The sequence below is a fragment of the Bactrocera dorsalis genome, chromosome 6 (assembly GCF_023373825.1).
Source record: "Bactrocera dorsalis isolate Fly_Bdor chromosome 6, ASM2337382v1, whole genome shotgun sequence".
In the NCBI taxonomy this organism is placed as follows: Eukaryota; Metazoa; Arthropoda; class Insecta; order Diptera; family Tephritidae; genus Bactrocera; species Bactrocera dorsalis.
The window spans coordinates 27,096,849-27,117,073 of NC_064308.1; the positions used below are offsets into that span (position 1 = coordinate 27,096,849).

At 36.1% G+C, this 20,225-nt stretch overlaps 2 protein-coding genes across 12 annotated transcripts in view; both read right to left on the reverse strand.

Moving 5' to 3' along the window:
- The window catches only part of LOC105225395 (fibulin-1), a 70,463-nt gene that overhangs the window by 37,776 nt on the left and 12,462 nt on the right, over window positions 1–20,225 (reverse strand). For 7 of the 10 annotated variants that reach the window (XM_049460308.1, XM_049460309.1, XM_049460303.1 and 4 more), the window contains exons 2-7: window positions 18,757–18,989; window positions 16,251–16,796; window positions 16,038–16,169; window positions 9,267–9,767; window positions 4,924–5,064; window positions 4,408–4,758 (exon numbers count right to left, since the gene is read on the reverse strand). In XM_049460308.1, the coding sequence (XP_049316265.1) occupies window positions 4,408–4,758; window positions 4,924–5,064; window positions 9,267–9,767; window positions 16,038–16,169; window positions 16,251–16,796; window positions 18,757–18,880 (1,795 nt within the window). In that variant the 5' untranslated portion in view covers window positions 18,881–18,989. The remainder of the gene's footprint in view (window positions 1–4,407; window positions 4,759–4,923; window positions 5,065–9,266; window positions 9,768–16,037; window positions 16,170–16,250; window positions 16,797–18,756; window positions 18,990–20,225) is intronic. The other 3 variants (XM_049460311.1, XM_049460310.1, XM_049460312.1) reach the window with 2 other exon arrangements.
- Window positions 9,774–14,715, reverse strand: LOC125779485 (uncharacterized). Of its 2 annotated transcripts, XM_049460846.1 has the most exons (3): window positions 12,561–14,715; window positions 11,920–12,421; window positions 9,774–11,839 (listed from the first exon to the last, which is right to left on the reverse strand). In XM_049460846.1, the coding sequence occupies exons 2-3, from the start codon at window positions 12,386–12,388 to the stop codon at window positions 11,676–11,678; spliced, it is 633 nt and encodes a 210-aa protein (XP_049316803.1). In that variant the 5' UTR covers window positions 12,389–12,421; window positions 12,561–14,715; the 3' UTR covers window positions 9,774–11,675. The 2 variants fall into 2 exon arrangements, with proteins under 2 accessions (XP_049316803.1, XP_049316802.1); XM_049460845.1 differs by having other exon boundaries at window positions 11,920–14,715.

Here is a 20,225-nt window from a genome sequence, read left to right on the forward strand (position 1 = left end):
CAGAAATTGGGCAGTTATAACAGATTTGGACAATATAATTTATTCCATAGTTTTAGGTAAATTAAATATTGTAAATCCTATATTTTTGGATACAGATGAAATTTCGAAAATATTGATCACTGAGTACACTTTAAATGTAAGCATAAGCGATTTGTAAGTAATTCTAAGTTAAAATTTTTCAAAATGATGATGTAATATACTTTATTGTTAAGTGTCCTAGAATACAAAAAGTATGCAGCTTAGTTAGGGTGTTTCCGGTTGGACACGACGACAAAATAATTTTTTTTGGAGACCGATACTGTTGCGGATTGCGGAAATTCAACAATTCCAGTTAAAAACTGCACGACAGCGCTATCCGCAAGTTTCTGTGAAATAAAAATGGTTTCTACATGTGTGAGACAACTATTCAACAATAATAAGGCGACATGCAGAACTACCTACAATAACCTTGATCCGATTATCGAAGTTGACAGTGGCTTAATCAACATAAGCAACCAAATAGGCGAAATGCGGGAAGAAGAAGCATCATCGGTTACGATATCTGGCACTTATTTAATGAAATTCGAGGGAGAAGTTTGCATAAATGGTACAACTTTTTTCAATGAAAAAGTGAAGGCAACGCTCCGACTTAAGATTCCCTCAACGCAGTTTGTTTACTTCATCTACCATTTGAAAATTTTAAGCCTACCTTACCAAAATTAATTTGAGAAACCTTGGACACATTAAAAAGCTACATGGAATGGTTCATAACCGCACTACCCTCTGCAAGTTTGTGATACTGGCCGTTGCTATCATTATAGGTGCAGAATTAGTATTTTGGATACGCAGGACGAATGAACGCATAAAGAACACAAAAGACAAGAAGGAAGCTGTAGTCAATATCATGCAAGCGGCCGCGGATGGCCTCGATTTAGAAGGGGGCAGTTAACACATTAGTCTGCTAGTCTGCCCACTATAGCGTTCTTAGAGCTATTCCACACCAGCCAGTAAGCGTGGGAATAGTTTGAGTCAGCATTTTTTCATCAACTGGCAAATTCTTCGCTACTCCAATATAAGCACGGTAGCAGCGATTCACCTGTTGTCTAAACCACAATAACAACAACAACAGTATCAGGTGCACTAACAGCAGAATTGTCGAAATTGTGCCAAGTATAGGGAATCAGGCAGGGCTCATACTTCTAAGTTTTAGTCTTAGGCCAGTCTTGAAAAAAAGCACATAGTTCTTAATAAAAATTATTTGATTCTAAAAGTTAACTGTGATTTTATTTCCTGGACAACAGAAATAATTTACACTTTGGTAAAATAATTGTATTATATAACATCTTGCCTATTTTACTCTGTCGGTACCGGCTTCTTGAGTTATCAAAAGTGTAACTAACACGCCTTCTTTTTTATTTTTATATATCATCCTGAGAGCAAAGGCTTCCATCTGAAAGCCACTGGCAATCTCTTTTAGTCATTTCTAATTCTTCAGTGGAATCAGCGGAGCATATCTAGCGAGTTGAATGCTCCTGCACCATCTACTCTCTTTTAGTGTGACTTAAAAACATCTCTCCTTAATAAAACGTGAAGGCCTTTGTGGAGAATTGACCTACTTAACTCCACCAATCTTGCAGCTAATTTTGTTCGATTGGTGCTACGTTTAGTACCCTCTCTAGTGCAGTCGTTAGAGTGGTTGTTAGCGCTCCTGTTATGAAGAAAACAAATCCTGCGCTGGTAGCTATAGGCAAATATTTTAAAAGTTCTCTCTTGTGCATGACATACATACCAATGGCACAGCCGGAATCTAGTTTTCGGGAAATTCACTGATCATTACTCAGAATAGGTAGCGTAAACGGATTTAAAGTAGCTGTAATGCGGTAATAATGTTTTTCATCTCTGCTCATACAAGTATTGTATTGCATGTTTTAAATCAGAGCCGCTCAAAATAATGCGCAATTTATTTACCAACGCATACAATCACACATTTGATATCTGCTAGCGTATGATTGTGTGCGCGCGCTTGCTTAGTACACTGAGTGAAATCGTGCTATTTAGTTATTTTGTTATTAAAAATTTAGAAAAAAATAAAAAATTATGGTTTTTGATTAAAAAAGCAATTAAGAACAACAATAATTTAAGTTAATTTTTTTTAACTTTCCATGATTTTTTCCATATCGACTTCAAGATCGTAAGTTTTGATTCTCATTAAGTCCTCTATATGCTTATTCGAAACTGAATTCCTGTATTTCGAGTGTATTTTTGACGCTGGCAGAATTAGCGTCATAGCGTACATGCTTCGACTGCATTTGCTTGCCTATACTCTGAGTATAGGCATGAAAAATTTTGAGCGGCTCTGTTTTAAATTAAAAGCTTACCGAAGTGTTCTATACAAGTACATACATATAATTTGAAGCTGGGAAAGGCATTGGACTTCGAACGAGAACTTAAGGCCACCGCAATTTCTTTTCATTTTTCTCTTAATTTATTACATTTTTATCGTTCGTTAAATTTCTTTTCAGTTAACACATTGAGTGCCATGTTGCACATTTTTGTAAGACTATTAATACCGCGTCGAACAAAAATATACGAAGGGCATGTTTCGCATTCTACCTTGTCGTGCGCATTCGTGTGCCGTTGCTTGAAAGTTTTTATGTTTCCAGCGTAGGCTTATAACGGGTGATTTTTTTGAGGTTAGGATTTTCATGCATTAGTATTTGACAGATCACGTGGGATTTCAGACATGGTGTCAAAGAGAAAGATGCTCAGTATGCTTTGACATTTCATCATGAATAGACTTACTAACGAGCAACGCTTGCAAATCATTGAATTTTATTACCAAAATCAGTGTTCGGTTCGAAATGTGTTTATCGACAAATTTTGTTCAGCGATGAGGCTCATTTCTGGTTGAATGGCTACGTAAATAAGCAAAATTGCCGCATTTGGGGTGAAGAGCAACCAGAAGCCGTTCAAGAACTGCCCATGCATCCCGAAAAATGCACTGTTTGGTGTGGTTTGTACGCTGGTGGAATCATTGGACCGTATTTTTTCAAAGATGCTGTTGGACGCAACGTTACGGTGAATGACGATCGCTATCGTTCGATGCTAACAAACTTTTTGTTGCCAAAAATGGAAGAACTGAACTTGGTTGACATGTGGTTTCAACAAGATGGCGCTACATGCCACACAGCTCGCGATTCTATGGCCATTTTGAGGGAAAACTTCGGACAACAATTCATCTCAAGAAATGGACCCGTAAGTTGGCCACCAAGATCATGCGATTTAACGCCTTTAGACTATTTTTTGTGGGGCTACGTCAAGTCTAAAGTCTACAGAAATAAGCCAGCAACTATTCCAGCTTTGGAAGACAACATTTCCGAAGAAATTCGGGCTATTCCGGCCGAAATGCTCGAAAAAGTTGCCCAAAATTGGACTTTCCGAATGGACCACCTAAGACGCAGCCGCGGTCAACATTTAAATGAAATTATCTTCAAAAAGTAAATGTCATGAACCAATCTAACGTTTCAAATAAAGAACCGATGAGATTTTGCAAATTTTATGCGTTTTTTTTTTAAAAAAAGTTATCAAGCTCTTAAAAAATCACCCTATATTTGCAGAAAATGTTGGTCTAAATTTCAAACCGCTATGATAATTTTTTTATTATAAAATCTCTGAGCTACATTCTGCGCTTGATTATCTATTCAAATTAGCATTTAGATATATTATGTATTATACTTTTTAAGATGCGTAAATTTTGGAAAACAATCAATACATATGTAATTGGGATGTGTTGGGACACTGTGGGCAATAATCAATCAAAAATCATCACTCGTTTCCAAAGTGTCCAATATTTCACTTTCTGTAACCTTTCGCTTCCCAATTTTAACTAATTCTTACAAATCAATCTAAATAATTAAAATACTAATAAACACAAAGTAAACACGGAAAGAGCATAAAACCGTGTCTCACATTTTCATACGACAGCGATTTTTACGATTCCCTTTTCGTCATGCTGGCCCATGTCGTACAAAAACGTGAGACGTACGAAAACAATTATCAAATCCAAAGTAAACAATAAAACAGATCGAAAATGGCTCAGATATAAATATACATATATTACATTTACACCGCTTTATAACAAAAAGCCACCTTGGACTCCGGAGAAGATTTTTGCCAAATACGATTGACACTGAATGTGTTAAATGGAATTTATGAAGTACAAGTAAATAAAATAGATAACAAAACACAATATTAAACAATAATTATGCTGAATTTTTAAAAAATATAAAGTTCTAATTTTTACATATAGAATAAACGCAAAACCAGTTTGAGTATAGCATGCTTTTGACGAAAATATTAATAGAATTGTTGTTTGAAATGTGGGTATAGTATTACTGTAGCAAAAAAAAATAAATGTATATTATTTACCTACGCAAGCTCCCAAATTGTTCCGATGAAAGCCTATGCTACATGGAGGGAGTTGTGTATTTTCAGTTTCACCAATGCTAGTGTACCGGGACACATCCTCCCGTGTATAGTTAAAACTATGGGTTTGACGAGAAGTATATTGACCGGGATCATTATAAGAGGTACGATTATGGTAGTAATAATTTGGTAAACCACTGACTGGTGGTGGCGTTGTAGTTGTAGTAGTCGGCTTAATCGTTGTGGTTGCTACAGTTGTTGGTGTACGACGGTAGCAACGGAAGGAACCTTTCGTATTATGGCACTCATACTCAAGTGGACAGTTATGCGTTCCTAATGTGCATTCATCATCGTCTTTAGGAGATGTAAAAATAGATAACATCAATATTTTCACAAGCATACTTTGAAATTAATCATTATATTTTTCTGTTATATACATATATAAGTATAATATAAGATATAAGAGTTTTGATACTCTTGTAGGAAATTGAACTTTTTCTGGTTGTAATTTTAGCTTACCATCGCAGTTGCCTGTTTCGGCATTTAGTGTATAACCGGTACCGCAGCTTTGAAGTCTAACGCAGACATATGATCCGTATGTATTGTCACATCGTTGCGTTGGTAAGCAGTTATGGTTATTAATAGAACACTCATTTATATCTGGAAAATGTACGTGTATGTAAGATAATATTGTGAATACAATTTGTATCTAAATTAATTAATCTATTTCATTATATACTTCTTTATAAAAACACCACATACAGTATGTACACACAAGTATTGGCATATGTGGTCTTAATTTTTCTACGTACTTCTATAAGCAAGCATAGTAAGACTTTGTCCATAATTTTAAAATTCTTCATTTATTCTTCAAAATCTATTCCGTCCCCAAAAAGTAGTCCCTCATGGTCACAACACACCCACATATGTCAACGTTTTTTTCAATCCTTGAAACAGTTGTTAAAGTAAATTTCCCGAATAGCATTCAGTGTGCGTAGCGATTTATGGGGGTATTCTAGTCTAGAAATCAAATTTTGGGCAGTTTTTAGAATTTTATTAAAAAAAAAAAACCAAAAAATATTTTTACTATCCATTTTTTATGGTGTTTTTATTGATATCTTAAGAATACAGAAAAAAAAATTTACAAAAAAATATTAAAAATTAAAATAATTAGAGGGGGGGAGAGACAGGTGTAAAAAAAAAATGGCGCATCCTGGTGGTCTGAAAAAAAAATCAAAAGAAATTCTTAATTAGTAGGGATGCTGTTATAGTCCCTACCTCAGGGAACACGAAAAAATTTTTTTTTGAAAAATGGCGACTGCCTGAAAATAAAAATCATTTTTTACGCTTTTTTTTAATTCCTGAATTTTTTTTAAATACTAGAAACAAAAATTTTTACACGATGCTGGTAGGAACGATAAAGGATTATATAAAGAAGGTTCCCACAAAATTTCAAGTAAGTCGGTTGCATAGAACTTGAGGTAATGCCGGTACCGTGTGGAAAAAAGTAGTTTCGAGAAAAACGAGTTTAAAAAAATCGATACGGCTGAACCGGGCTAGGTACTGTGTCACTAAAGTAACTGTAGCTCTTAAAATAATTTTAGTTTTTAAAAATCCTTTGGAGGACATGTTCTTAAGGGTCTAAGCTTTAAATATATGAAGAAAAATCGAATTTTTCAAAATTCTAGAGTAGAATACCCCCTTCTTTTCTTCAATTGACTCTAAAAAGTTTCTCCGGAGCGGTTGTTTGAGTTTGATGAAGAGCCAGTAGTCACACGGAGTTAAATCAGGCGAATACGTTTATTGCGGCACGAAAAATAAATACAGTATGCCACGGTACATTATCGTGGTGCAGAAACCGAGAGTTGTCGGCCCATAATTCCGGCCTCTTTTTACGAATAGCTTAGCGCAAACCACGCATAATGATCAAATAGTATTCCTTGTTGACAGTTTGGCCGGTCGTAAGGCATTCGGATTACACCACACCTTGATAATCGAAACTTGTCCACATAATCTTGATTTTTGACCCACTTGGTGTGGTTTTTAGGCTCCGGCTCACTTTTGCTACGACATTCGGCCGATTGATAGCCTCTAAGCATAGGAACAAGACTCATGGCCAGTAATAATACGTTTCATGACATCCTGTTGGTCTGAAAGTATTGTTTCACGGACCTTAACGTGACGCTGCTTTTCGAAAAAATTGAGTGTGTTTGGAACCAGACATGTTTTCACGTTTCTTAGACCAAACTGATCTTTCAAAATGGTTTTCACTGTTCTTTCCGATATTCCTACGATGCCAGTAAAAACTCAGACTGTTATTCGTTGCTTCTCAAGCACCAATTATTTTATCAGTTGATGTTGATGGCCGTCCTGGACAGGACTGGTTCGGCGACCATTGAATAATTTGTACCAATCAAAAATACTTGCTCGCGACAATCAATTATGACCGAAGACCTTTTCCAACATTATGAACATTTCCGCACCAGAAATTTAATTCCGGAAATACAAAATTTAATGGAACTTCTTTTTTGAACTATTTCAGTCATCGTAAAAATTGTCGAATGCACTTTTTGTGCTATAGAAAATGGAATGGGGTTTCGCGCGAGACTAAAATTAAAAAGTCTTACCGTTTTTTTTTTCTTTTTTGCCCATAGTAGTGTGTAATACTATATATCATGAAATACTATATAACCCCAAATAAAAATATGAGCGGAACGCATTTAATCATTTCCTTAATTTCGAAATATATATCACTTTAAGTTTTAATTTCGATATGATATTAAAATACATATTAATGGCTTAAGCAAACATAGGTTCATGTCAAGTTTCGGGAAGATTTCTCGTCAAATGAAAATGCTTTCGCGACAAACACTTTATTCCGATCGATCAGTTTGCACATGCTTTAGTGGTCCAATATCGACGTTACTGACAAATTAGCAGCTTGAAAGATGTGTGCAAAATTTCAGATTGATATCATAAAAATTGAGAGCCTATTCGCGTATGTACGGACAGACGGACATAGCTAAATCGAATTAGGGAATCAAGCTGAATATTTATATTCATATATGTTCTACAGGGACTCCGACGTTACCTTCTCGGTGTTACTCGTTGCAAATTTAAGTAATAAACCCCTTGCCGTGTGTTCTACCACTGAATAGCTGAGCTTTGTGGGCTACCATCGGGGGTCGGCTTTAGTATACCGTCCCAGGATTTCGGGAATAAAAAGGGTATGGTCGGATAGAGATATATATATAGATATAGCCGCAGGAAGCTTTTAGTTTCCAAGTTATTCGCGTTTAAAGTTTAAAATTGGCAATATTTTATTTACATATTTTCGATATATAAAATTAATTTTGCACTTATATTTTTCAATTTTATATACACTAACACATCACTTATTCATTTGCACACATTTATTTTATATACTATAGTGCAAAAATTGCTTTTAATATATATTTCAATTATTGTTGAATTATTATTATTTTAGAATTACAAATGAGTTACAAACTGTCAAATAATCAGTGTTACCTTATCGACATCATTTGTAAAAATAAATTTGTAAATTTGTCAAATAATCAGTGTTGCCATACTTACCTAACCTAACTAACACACCCTCTATGACATTGCTACTTCTTCGCGTAGAACTCCTTTATGCGTAGGAGGCCTTCGGCCGCCCTTCAAAAAAAAAATAACCCTAGTCGGTCCAACTCCGGGGTGTATCAGATTTTTTTCGCGTTGAACTCCTTTATGCGTAGGCGGCCTTCGGCCGCGCTTCAAAAAAAAAATAACCCTAGTCGGTCCAACACCGGGGTGTATCAGATTTTATTCGCGTAGAACTCCATTCTACACGAAGAAGTAGCAATGTCATAGAGGGTATGTTAGTTAGGTTAGGTTAGTATGGCAACACTGATTATTTGACAAATTTACAAATTTATTTTTACAAATGATGTCGATAAGGTAACACTGATTATTTGATAGTTCGTAATTCATTTGTTATATCCTTGATCAGGATAATCTCCTCTATCCGACCATATCCTTTTTATCCTTGATATCCTGGGACGGTATACTAAATCCTTCAAGATCGATTGTAAGCAATCCAATGAGCTCTTTGTTTTCAGTAAGGTTAGCCTCTCCTTGGTTGTGGTAGTTCTAACAGGCAGGAGAATTTTACCCTACGCCAACTGCAGAAGCTGTATGGAAGAAGACGTGTTGGAATTATCTTCAGCACTTCACCTTTTTGATTGTGCCGCCTTTGCGAGATCAAGGCTTAAACACTTGACACTCACACTTTCAGATGTCCCTCCGAACTGTTGGCTACAGAATTTAAACGCTTGAGCAAATTTTTATTTGCCACAAGGTGCTGTGCAGATTTGTAATTTCCAATTACTGGAGTTATATTTCTATAGCATCTCATAATAGTGGAAACTTTAGATCAACCATCTAACCTAAGTAATATACTCTGCTCAGGGGATAAAAATCCATCTGATATCTAAACAGTACTTTGGTCAGTGTTCTCCCAACTCTGCTTAAAATGAAAGAAACTTTTGCCATGGTTTACTATCTTATAAAGAGTATTCTCCGAAGCAGCGAGGTTTCCTGTTCCCGACATCTCAAGGAAAAAAAACGATTTCTTACTGGTAGGAAACTTAGGGACTTATTTTCGAGATAAAAATAAACCTTAGCACATTAATCGAAAAGTTTAATGTCGCTATAATCGGTACATCGCTGTCGAAAGTGACTGGGATCAGCAAAATGGAATTTTTTAAAACCATGCCCTTAAATTGATGAGACTTTTTAAGTCTTGGTGTTAAAAACTTTGGAGATCTGTTGTTTTCTTAGACTCACCCACACTTAGTACTCACCCACACATGCGTTCGTGGTTGCATCTAGATTAAAACCTATTTTGCAATCACAACGGTAACCACCAATGTCATTGCTGCACATCTGACTGCTATCACAAGCATATTCATCTACTAAACATTCATCAACATCGATACAGCCATCATTCTTATATTGGAAACCGGCACTGCAGATATTTTCACATTTCTCTTTGTGTGGGTCGCACTTCTTGGAATTCACGCTCAAACAATGGAAACCGCCCATAGTGTTATGGCAATACTGACTGTTTTTACAATTGTGTAATTTATAAGCACATTCATCAACATCCAGACATTTTCCTTTGTTATAGTTAAATTCATAACCAATGTCGCAACGTAATGGATCCACTTTGTTAATGTTTTCTGACCGGTTATCCCCAATTACGCCTTGTTTTGACTGTGTTTCTCCATTTCCGACATCGTCTTCTTTAACATCCTTTATGCCTTCCACCACATTGACTTCATTTTTGGGTACTTGATCTGTATCTACAAATTTTTATATAAAATATTAGTTTTGCTTTTATAAATCTAGTGTTGATTTTTTGAATGTAATAAGTTAATATTAAGATACAAGGATAAAATCACGTTTGATACAATTAATTCAAATTACTATGTTTGATATTAGGCGTATTTTATTCGACCCGCAAATTATGCTATTAGCTTACTTTGTATGGAAGACTTATCCAACAAAATTATGTTGGCTTGGCTTAAGCTATCATAACTTTTATACTGAACTAGAGGCATTGCCAGTTCATCGCTTTTTTTCATTCACAATAGTAAGGTTTTTCACAAAAAAAAAAGTAGTTGGCAACAAGGGAAACCTTATTTTGACCGATGAAAATGTAAAAAAACAAAATTATATATTTTTTGGATGAGTATTGAGTTAAAATTAAGACAAATATGAACACTTGTTTTCAGTTTTTTGTATTCGAGACCTCAAATAAATAAAAGAAATATATTGGTACTAGCAAACCCGGCGAACTCCGTTTCGCCATCAGATGGCTTCGCTTTATGTTTTATGTTATGAAAAGGAAAAATTATATTTCATTTCACAACAGTAATGAACTCATTTCGATTACAAAAGTGAAGTGTTATTTAGTTGAACTTCTCTAAGTAAATGAAAGTGAATCCAAAGTAAATACTGAATCGAAGCATTATACATGTCTGTAAATTATCCGTTTCATTGAAGTGCTTTTTGGTAAACCACATTTTTTGTTTTTTGGTCTGACGTTAACACAAACAAAGCGGATGGTTTCCCAACTCCTGAACACGCAACGTATAACTGCCCATGTGAAAAAAATGATTTTCTAAATTTATACTGACGTCCCGCAAACACTAAGCGATTGGCCTTGCGACTTGTTGTCATTGCGAACGCAAGGCGAACTGGAAATTGTAATCGTTTGAAGTTAAACGCAAAATCAGTCAAACGGAAGATCAGTCGGAATCATTGGTATTTCACCTGCGTACTTTCCGTTAATAATGGTTGCCTCAATCAAATTCGGCATACGTTTACCGAAAGTCGAGTACCGTTGCAAAGTCGCGATGGATTCAAATTACCCAATATTATAATAACTGTACCAACTTTGAGTTGCAAGTTATGTGGAAATCCTAGTATCTCCAGAGAGTTCAAAAACTCCGTTGGATAATTCGGGATTTGTTATGGAATCAACGGATTTGTATGTCACCAAATCCCCAGCAATTTTTGATTGAATTGTGAAATTCCGTGCGTCATCTTTTGAACGCCGACGAAAAACTGGATATCCATCGTTCCATATGACTATTTCAGCAACTAACGGTCGCGGATATCGTTTTGTGCACTTTCCATCAGCCATGCAAACCGATAATGGATTTAAAACACCGCACGGTCCATGCACCATCTATGTCGCCTCAATGTCGTGTAGATGGGGATCAACGACTGGATCAGGAATTTCAGCTGATATGATGTCATCCACTTCATTTGAATGTAATTTGTTCAACAACCAAATTAGGATATGAGCATGATAGTCCACGCTTCTGCCATTCCACCGAGTACATATAACAACGTGTGTCACCAAAAACTCGATACTTAGTAAGCACTTCCATCATAACCTTGAGTTTTTGCTGAAGTACTCTGGCGATTATGTCACGGCGATCTTGCGGTTTTTGGCCCGGTTCTAACTCACGTTAAATTTCCGTTCACTTCGGATTGCATGTGAACGTAATAAATAAATTCGGAGTTCCATAATTTCGCACGTACGTCATAGCGTCTTGAGCGTATTCGTGTATGTGGCGTGGGCTTCCGATATAAGATGATGGGAGAATGGTCAGACGCCCAATATTCTGAACATCACCATCTGAATGAATAGCAATACGCAAGTGTATATAGTCCTCAGATCGTAGCTTTGCCTGATTGAATCAGATGAACGCTAAACGTTCGGTCTCGATTTTGACACACATGTCGACAGCGAATTGCTGGAATAGCCAACGGCACTTGAGAATGACATTCTCCTCATGTGTTCGAATCATCATACGATACGCATAGTAATTCATTGCGCTTAGATTTTTATTCGTTGATATGCCTGAAAATGCAAAATTAAATGAATTGTTAATGAAACCAATAATAGCAATAATATCAATAATTAGTGTGTGAATATTGTACTTGTATTTGGATCGACCATCTTCAACGTAATGTCGTCTCCGTCTTGTCCTTGCCAATAAATGATTGGATATTGTAACGCATCGTACAAACGATGTGTCTCGTTTACACGATGCATGATATTTCTTCTTCGCTGAACGACAATGTCTCGTGATTTAGTTGGATCGCCAACAATAATTGCAGCAACATCATTAACGGTGGGTGCATTGAATCTTCGCACATGTTCACCTATTGGGGTGCGATCCGCTCTTATGACAAATTTGTGCGTATCCGATGGCATTCGTTCCAATGCTGTTTTGAACATATTAACTACAGCATTATTAGCGTGAAAAAATGCTTGCAACTGTTCAATAATTCGTCTAATTAACTGTTGTGTTCCCTGCATATTGCACCGCATATTCAGCTGATCCACCATCGACGAAATGAAATATATTTGCAGAAATTGATGCGGTTCATCTGGTGTTGGCACCATAGAACCACGCAAATGATATATTTGTCCTTGTATCTGTAATTGCAAACCATCAATTGTTGTAGAACACGGTGTAACTTCTGATTGTGTGATGGTGTAGTGTATATGTAGTTGTTATGTGTTGCAATTCATTGTGTTGGTGTGAGTGATTGGTAATGTGTGTTGTATTTTTTACTTGTAAGTCGACAAGAAGCCGCCTTCTCGAATGATATTAGCTCCAAAGGAAGTCACGCGAAAGCAGTTATAGTATTCAAGGAAGTGTTGAAGAAAATAGCTGGAATCGGGATCACTTGGTGGGATCATACTGGAATGCCAAGCGATTGTATGATGCCAATGATCTACGTCTCCTCACACGTTGTCTCAATCGGTCTTTCTTCGCTTAAGTTCTGCAGGCACTCACTTATTCTTCTTTATTGGAGTAGACACCGCTTTATAGCCAAGGTAACAACAGCGCGCCAGTCGCTTCTTCTATTCGATACGTGGCGCCAATTGGATATTCAAAGCGAAGCCCGCTTTTTCTTCACCTGGTCCTTTCAACGGAGTGGAGGTCTTTCTCCTTCTCTGCTTCCCCCCGGGTGGGTACTGCATCGAAAACTTTCAGAGCTGGAGTGTCGTCCATTCCGACAACATGACCTAGTCAGCGTAGACGCTGTCTTTTAATTCTTTGAACTATGTCAATGTCGTCATATACATATCTCATACAGCTCATCATACCAACGAATGTGATATGCGGCGTGGCCAGAACTTTTCTTTCGAAAACTCGCAACGTCGACTCATCAGTTGTTGTCATCGTCCAAGCCTCTGCACCATATAGCAGGACGGGAATTATGAGTGTCTTATAGAGTTTGGTTTTTGTTCGTCGAGAGAGAACTTTACTTCTCAATTGCCTACTCAGTCGGAAGTAGCACGTGTTGACAAGAGTTATCCTGCGTTGGATTTCCAGGCTGACATTGTTGGTGGTGTTTACACTGGTTCCAATATAGACGAAATTATCTACAACTTCGAAGTTATGACTGTCAACAGCGACGTGAGAGCCAAGTTGCGAGTGCGACGACTGTTTGGTTGATGACCGGGAATATTTCATCTTGTCCTCGTTCACTGCCAGACCCATTTGCTTTGTTCCTTGGCCAGTCTGGAGAAAGCAGAACTAACGGCGAGGGTGTTAAGGCTGATGATATCAATATCATCGCGATACGCCGGCAGCTGTTTACTCTTATAAAAGATTGTACCTGCTCTATTCAGTTCTGCAGCTCAAATTATTTACTCCAGCAGCAGGTTGAAGAAGCCGTCCAATAGAGAGTCGCATTGTCTGAAATCTCGTTTGATATCGAACGGCTTGAAGAGGTCCTTCCCGATCCTGACGGAGCTTCTGGTATTGCTCAACGTCACTTCACACAGCCGTATTAGTTTTGCGGGGATACCAAATTCAGACATCGCGGCATAAAGGCAGCTCCTTTTGGTGCTGTCGAAAGCAGTTTTGAAAGCGACGAAGAGATGGTGTGTGTCGATTCTCCTTTCACGGGTCTTTTCCAATATTTGGCGTATGGTGAATATCTGGTCGGTTGTTGATTTGCCAGGTCTAAGCCCACACTGATACGGTCCAATCAGTTTGTTGTGGGCTTTAATCTTTCACACAATACGCTCGATAGAACTATACGTGATGTTGAGGAGGCTTATCTCACGGTAGTTGGCGCAGATTGTGGGGTCTCCCTTTTTGCGGTATTCACTACGAAATAAAAGAGTGTTACCAGTGAACCTCTAGTTGATCCCAAAAAAGATCAGCCTTTGTGCATATTAAATTGGGTTTAATGAAGAATTTTGTTAAGGCAATGAACAGAAATGGAAGACGGTTCTTGTATCTAAAACAAAAATTTCAAGAGTCAGTGAAGCAAAAATTAATGAAGGCATATTTGTGGGTCCGCAAATAAGAGAACTAAAGAAAGATAAAACATTTGAAAGCGTTGTTAAAAATTGTATTGGAAATGTGAATGCTGACAATTACAAAGATCTTGTGACTGAAAATTTCTGCTATGCCGAATACGACTTGGCATTGTTAATGGGTACTCCAAAAACAAAATATCGCCGTCAAACATCGACAGTAACATTTTATGCTACTCTTTGGTTAATAAAATAATATAACAATAATATTTCAATCGCTGTTTTTTTTAACAAAAATCAGCATAGCAAAAAAACCATTGGTGATAGAAGAAACTCATATATTTCCATGCTATGACAAGCGGCAATAGCCATTTTTATACTCTGGCATCATGTTTTGTTCACCTAACGGTTGTTTGTATCACCTTAAACTAATCGAGTTAGATATAGTGTTATATACATATGTATATATGTATGTATATGTATATATAATTGATCATTAAGACGTGACGAGTTGATATCCGGGTGATTTGCCAGTCCATCCATCCGTTAGTGCAACCTGTAACTAGAGTAAAAATTAAGATATCTTAATGAAACATGGCACATATGTTCCTTGGCGAGTAAGAACGAACTCGTAGATGAGCGTAATCAGACCACTTCCTCGCCCACAAAACGCCATTTATCAAAAACGTAACGCCCATAGCTAAGCTATAAATTAGGATACAGGACTCAAATTAAGTTCAACCAATCACATTAACGATTGGCACCTTTGAAAATCTTTAAAAAAATGTGCGTGGCTCCATCCTTAATAAGTTTAATGTGTAGATCTACCAGACCGATACAGTTAACCCCGCAATGCCTCACACAAAATTTTAGTAAAAAAACTACTAAAAGTGCACTAAATAAATAACTATATACAACGGAAACATTGGGACTTACCCCCCTAATGGCGTGGGAGGGCTTTATAGGTCCTCTAACAAAATAAGACTATGGGCGGGGCGCCGCCCACTTTTAGATGAAATCACATATCTAGGCCGATTTTAATCAAATTCGGTATATAACATTCCTTTGACATTACTATGTTACGGTGCGAAAATGTCCCATCGGATTACAACCACGTCTATTTCCCATCAGATTCACATTGCATGATATAAGAAAACGTCAATAAATATAATAAACTTACTTAGCACGAATCATGCCTTTGAAGTGTGAAATTTGGAGAGAATAATATGTCTGACTGTCAATACACGAAATTTGAAAGAAGCACGGAATGCAAATCGTTTATACCACATGTTTTATTCTCTTCAAAATATGACACTATCAAGGAAAGAGTGGAGAGTTTTGTGTGAATAAGCCATTACCTTCATGTTACTTTTTTGTAACGTCTGTGTTTCCCAAAAAATATAAAATAGGCAATAAAATAACTTTATTAAAAACCTGATGTGATACGATAAAATTTTATCTGATTTTGTGATCTGCACTACTCGCAACAAAAAAAAAATAATAAAACCTTGGACAAGGAAAAATATTATTCTTTAATGCGAAATTTTCAGACTTTTGACGTTCATTGCGTATTGCGCAAAATTTGGTATAACAGCAATATATCGAACAATATTTTAGTCACAAAAGACAGGTAGCAAATATTTAGTTCAAAATTTAAAAAGAGATTTAATTTTTAGACCTAATGTAATACATAAACATATGTAAATTTAAAAACCACTTGTTAACAAATATTATATTAAAAACGATTTTATAAACTGTGCTATGGGATATTTACCATTGTTTATAGGAGAGCAAGTCACATTATTCTTATCCAGCTTATAGCCAGCCCTGCATTTGCAACGATACGCCTCCTTTGTATTCTCACAAATATGCGCGCATAGATTCTTCACTTTACCGCATATGTCATCTAAATCAGCATGAGTTATATTTTTACAGAAAGAACATAAATGTACATAGCAATATTAGGAACGTATTTGCATTTAATTACCGTCATCTTCTGGCAGCACGATTGTACCATCATTAACATTTCCAATCAATTCTTCTTCAACAATTAGATCTTTCTCATCGGAGCCGTTAAAAAAATTTGCTTTAGTTTCCAATTTATCGCTTTCTTCGTTACTCACATAATCATCAATTATTATAGCGCCGGGGTAGTTATAATTAGTTTTGCCGCCATCACAGCAAATGTGATATGTATCGATTTTTGCAAAATATGAGAAAAGCGCATTGTTGCATTCGTTACTACTGGCCTTTACAGCTAAGCCAACCTGACAAGCGCGACAGCAATTTGCAAATGCGTTAGTATGATATTCATCATCGCAACGAGTACCCCGCAAAGCAGCTAAGCGTCCCGCCACACAATACTGCTCTTCCAATTTCCTTGAACAACAAACACTATATGTTGAATAACAAAGCCCACGCCACAGGGGGGGTATCGCGTTCACTTCGTAATCGTATTGTTCGCAGTTTTTTTCATTAGCAGCATACTGAATACCACTTATGCAGCATTTTCTAATATGACTAGCGATATCATCTAGAATATGAAACATTACGTGACTCGATTTACTTGAGTGTTTATACAAAATTGATAATTTAAATTAAAAGTCAAAATGAATCGCAGAGCATTTTTTTTATTATAAAGAGCATCACTATTGTACATATGGTTGTCATTGTCAACGCGAAAAGCTCAAATACAACTCAGCTAATAATTTTTTTTCAGTCCTGTATTCCTTTCGGTATTATATACCATAGAAGTCATAAGAAATTTAAAAAAAATCTGTTAAACGATAACAAGACTTTATTCCTTGTGTCCTTCAGGTACACCTGAACTTCTTACGTTGTTTTAAGGGGTCGCCTCAGTGTGAAATTTTCACAAGAATCGATTTTTTTTGTTGCATTGTCGGATAGTAGAAAAAAAGTTGGACCGATTTCACTTCTGGTATTATATTTAATTATGCTGAATAAAGAAATAATTCCCCAATTTTATTAAGATGTTTCACACATAAACCAGTATATTCACCATAAAGTCCACTAAGATCGTCACCTGCCTACAGTACGCGTAAGATAATACGTTGATTGTTCGTTAGTTAAAAGGAGGTAAAGTAACAATAGCATGATTAGAGAAGATAACAAAAACTTTTTAAAAGAGTTTCACGTAAATTACTAATGGAGGGCGTCTGACCTGGCTTAGGTTTGAAGAAATTGGAAGGAAATATACTTAAAATATTATAGTATATTAGGTTGTGGAAGATGGGGCATACATGTTTTCAAATATTAATATTATAAGGATTTTTGGAATTTGGACAAGCATGTTGCATGTTCAAGTTTTTTTGTTTGTGTTTATATTGATTTTAATCGATCAGTTAGAATAGTAACTATATGCTACAGTAGTCCAATGTTAACAATAAGTTCAGAGGTTGTAGATTTGGGTCAAACTTAACCAGGTTTCGTGGAGGTATTTTGTCAAATAAACAAAATTTCCATTCAAGAAAGATATTTCAATAACAGAGGGACTAGTTTGTGGATATGCAGATAATTCGAAATAGCTAAATCGGCTCAGTTCGTACCGCTAATCATTTGTACTTACGAGTATACTTTACAGCATTCCCTTATAAGTATTGCAAACTTCATGACAAACTTTATAGATGTACCCTGCTCAGGATATAAAAAGCGAAACATTACAATCTTTTAAATTTTAAGCCGTTCCTTTTATAGTTAAGAATGAAGTCGGAAGAGAAGGGAAAAACGAATTCAGCTTACAAAAGGCAAAAGTGCGTGAAAGACTTGAAACGACATTCTCCAGTAATCGAGAAATACATAGACGCTCCAAGTTTCACCACAATGGATTACTTGAATTATGGTAAGCATATTCGAAAGTTCTTTTCAGAGACTAATACCACGCTCAGACCGAAAAATTGAAGGGATTGGATTACATTTAATTACATTCACTAATCAGCCCGTTCTCACTGCCGTTAGAAAGATCAAAAAACAGCTGTTATTGTTATTCAAGACTTCACATCGCTTAATATTTATCAAAAGAAAAGATTGTCATATAGTATTTTGAAATAAAATCCATCTTTTTTTAAATATTTTCCATATAATAGAAATAATGAATGTATTTTTTATTTGTTAAGTCGATTTTCAGGTAAAATTAGATACAATGATTTAAAAAAAAATTGTTTGTTTACATTTTTTTCCCTTTGTAGTGTCTAAATCAGCTGTGATAATGTAACAGATTTCCAATGCTGACAAGTAGATGGCGCAAAATCAGAGTCGCACAGAGACGTTTAGCGTGAAATGATTTGGAACTGTCATTTTTGTATGGCGAAATCTTGATAAATTTATAAGATTAGTGGGATAAACCACTCAACAGCCGAAATCGTGTGATTAAGTGTCGGTCTGAACATGGTATAACATAGAATCTAAACTAATAACAATTTAATGCTATGTACATACATATACAAATAATAAAAAAATTTAAAAACTTTACTTACCAGAAGAAAACGTCGAATCCAGCAACGCCGAAAGCATAAACAGAACAACATAATATTTTTGTAGTCGACTTCTTATTTTAAAACATAGACATTTCAATATATTTGATATTAGTCTTGTGATCATTTTACGGCACTGTTTAGTTTTTTATCACAATGAATGATTTAAGTTCTACTGACTGATTGTTCTTAACACAATTTTCGATTATGAAAAATTTGTACTCAGATTTATGAAACTAGAAATAAAATTTGTTCTAACGTATGATGCAACGCTGAATGACGTTTTTAAATCATAATATCTAAGAAATATTCTCCGAAAATCTAACAAATACTTTTCGTATTATTCATTAATTAGAACAGAATTCTTAGTCGCTCTAGAACGTTTCAGAACTGCAAAGCAACTGGAAAGTAAATTGGGAGTAAAACTTCAAACGTGCTTTCTTCCAAACTATGTTTTTCGAATTGGTGACCAATGTATCTCTCAAGTCACTTGATAAAATTCAATGAAATTTACACAGCATTTTGAATCTTATAACGGGTGATTTTTTTGAGGTTAGGATTTTCATGCATTAGTATTTGACAGATCACGTGGGATTTCAGACATGGTGTCAAAGAGAAAGATGCTCAGTATGCTTTGACATTTCATCATGAATAGACTTACTAACGAGCAACGCTTGCAAATCATTGAATTTTATTACCAAAATCAGTGTTCGGTTCTTTTCTTTTTTATCGACAAATTTTGTTCAGCGATGAGGCTCATTTCTGGTTGAATGGCTACGTAAATAAGCAAAATTGCCGCATTTGGGGTGAAGAGCAACCAGAAGCCGTTCAAGAACTGCCCATGCATCCCGAAAAATGCACTGTTTGGTGTGGTTTGTACGCTGGTGGAATCATTGGACCGTATTTTTTCAAAGATGCTGTTGGACGCAACGTTACGGTGAATGGCGATCGCTATCGTTCGATGCTAACAAACTTTTTGTTGCCAAAAATGGAAGAACTGAACTTGGTTGACATGTGGTTTCAACAAGATGGCGCTACATGCCACACAGCTCGCGATTCTATGGCCATTTTGAGGGAAAACTTCGGACAACAATTCATCTCAAGAAATGGACCCGTAAGTTGGCCACCAAGATCATGCGATTTAACGCCTTTAGACTATTTTTTGTGGGGCTACGTCAAGTCTAAAGTCTACAGAAATAAGCCAGCAACTATTCCAGCTTTGGAAGACAACATTTCCGAAGAAATTCGGGCTATTCCGGCCGAAATGCTCGAAAAAGTTGCCCAAAATTGGACTTTCCGAATGGACCACCTAAGACGCAGCCGCGGTCAACATTTAAATGAAATTATCTTCAAAAAGTAAATGTCATGAACCAATCTAACGTTTCAAATAAAGAACCGATGAGATTTTGCAAATTTTATGCGTTTTTTTTTTTTAAAAGTTATCAAGCTCTTAAAAAATCACCCTTTATATA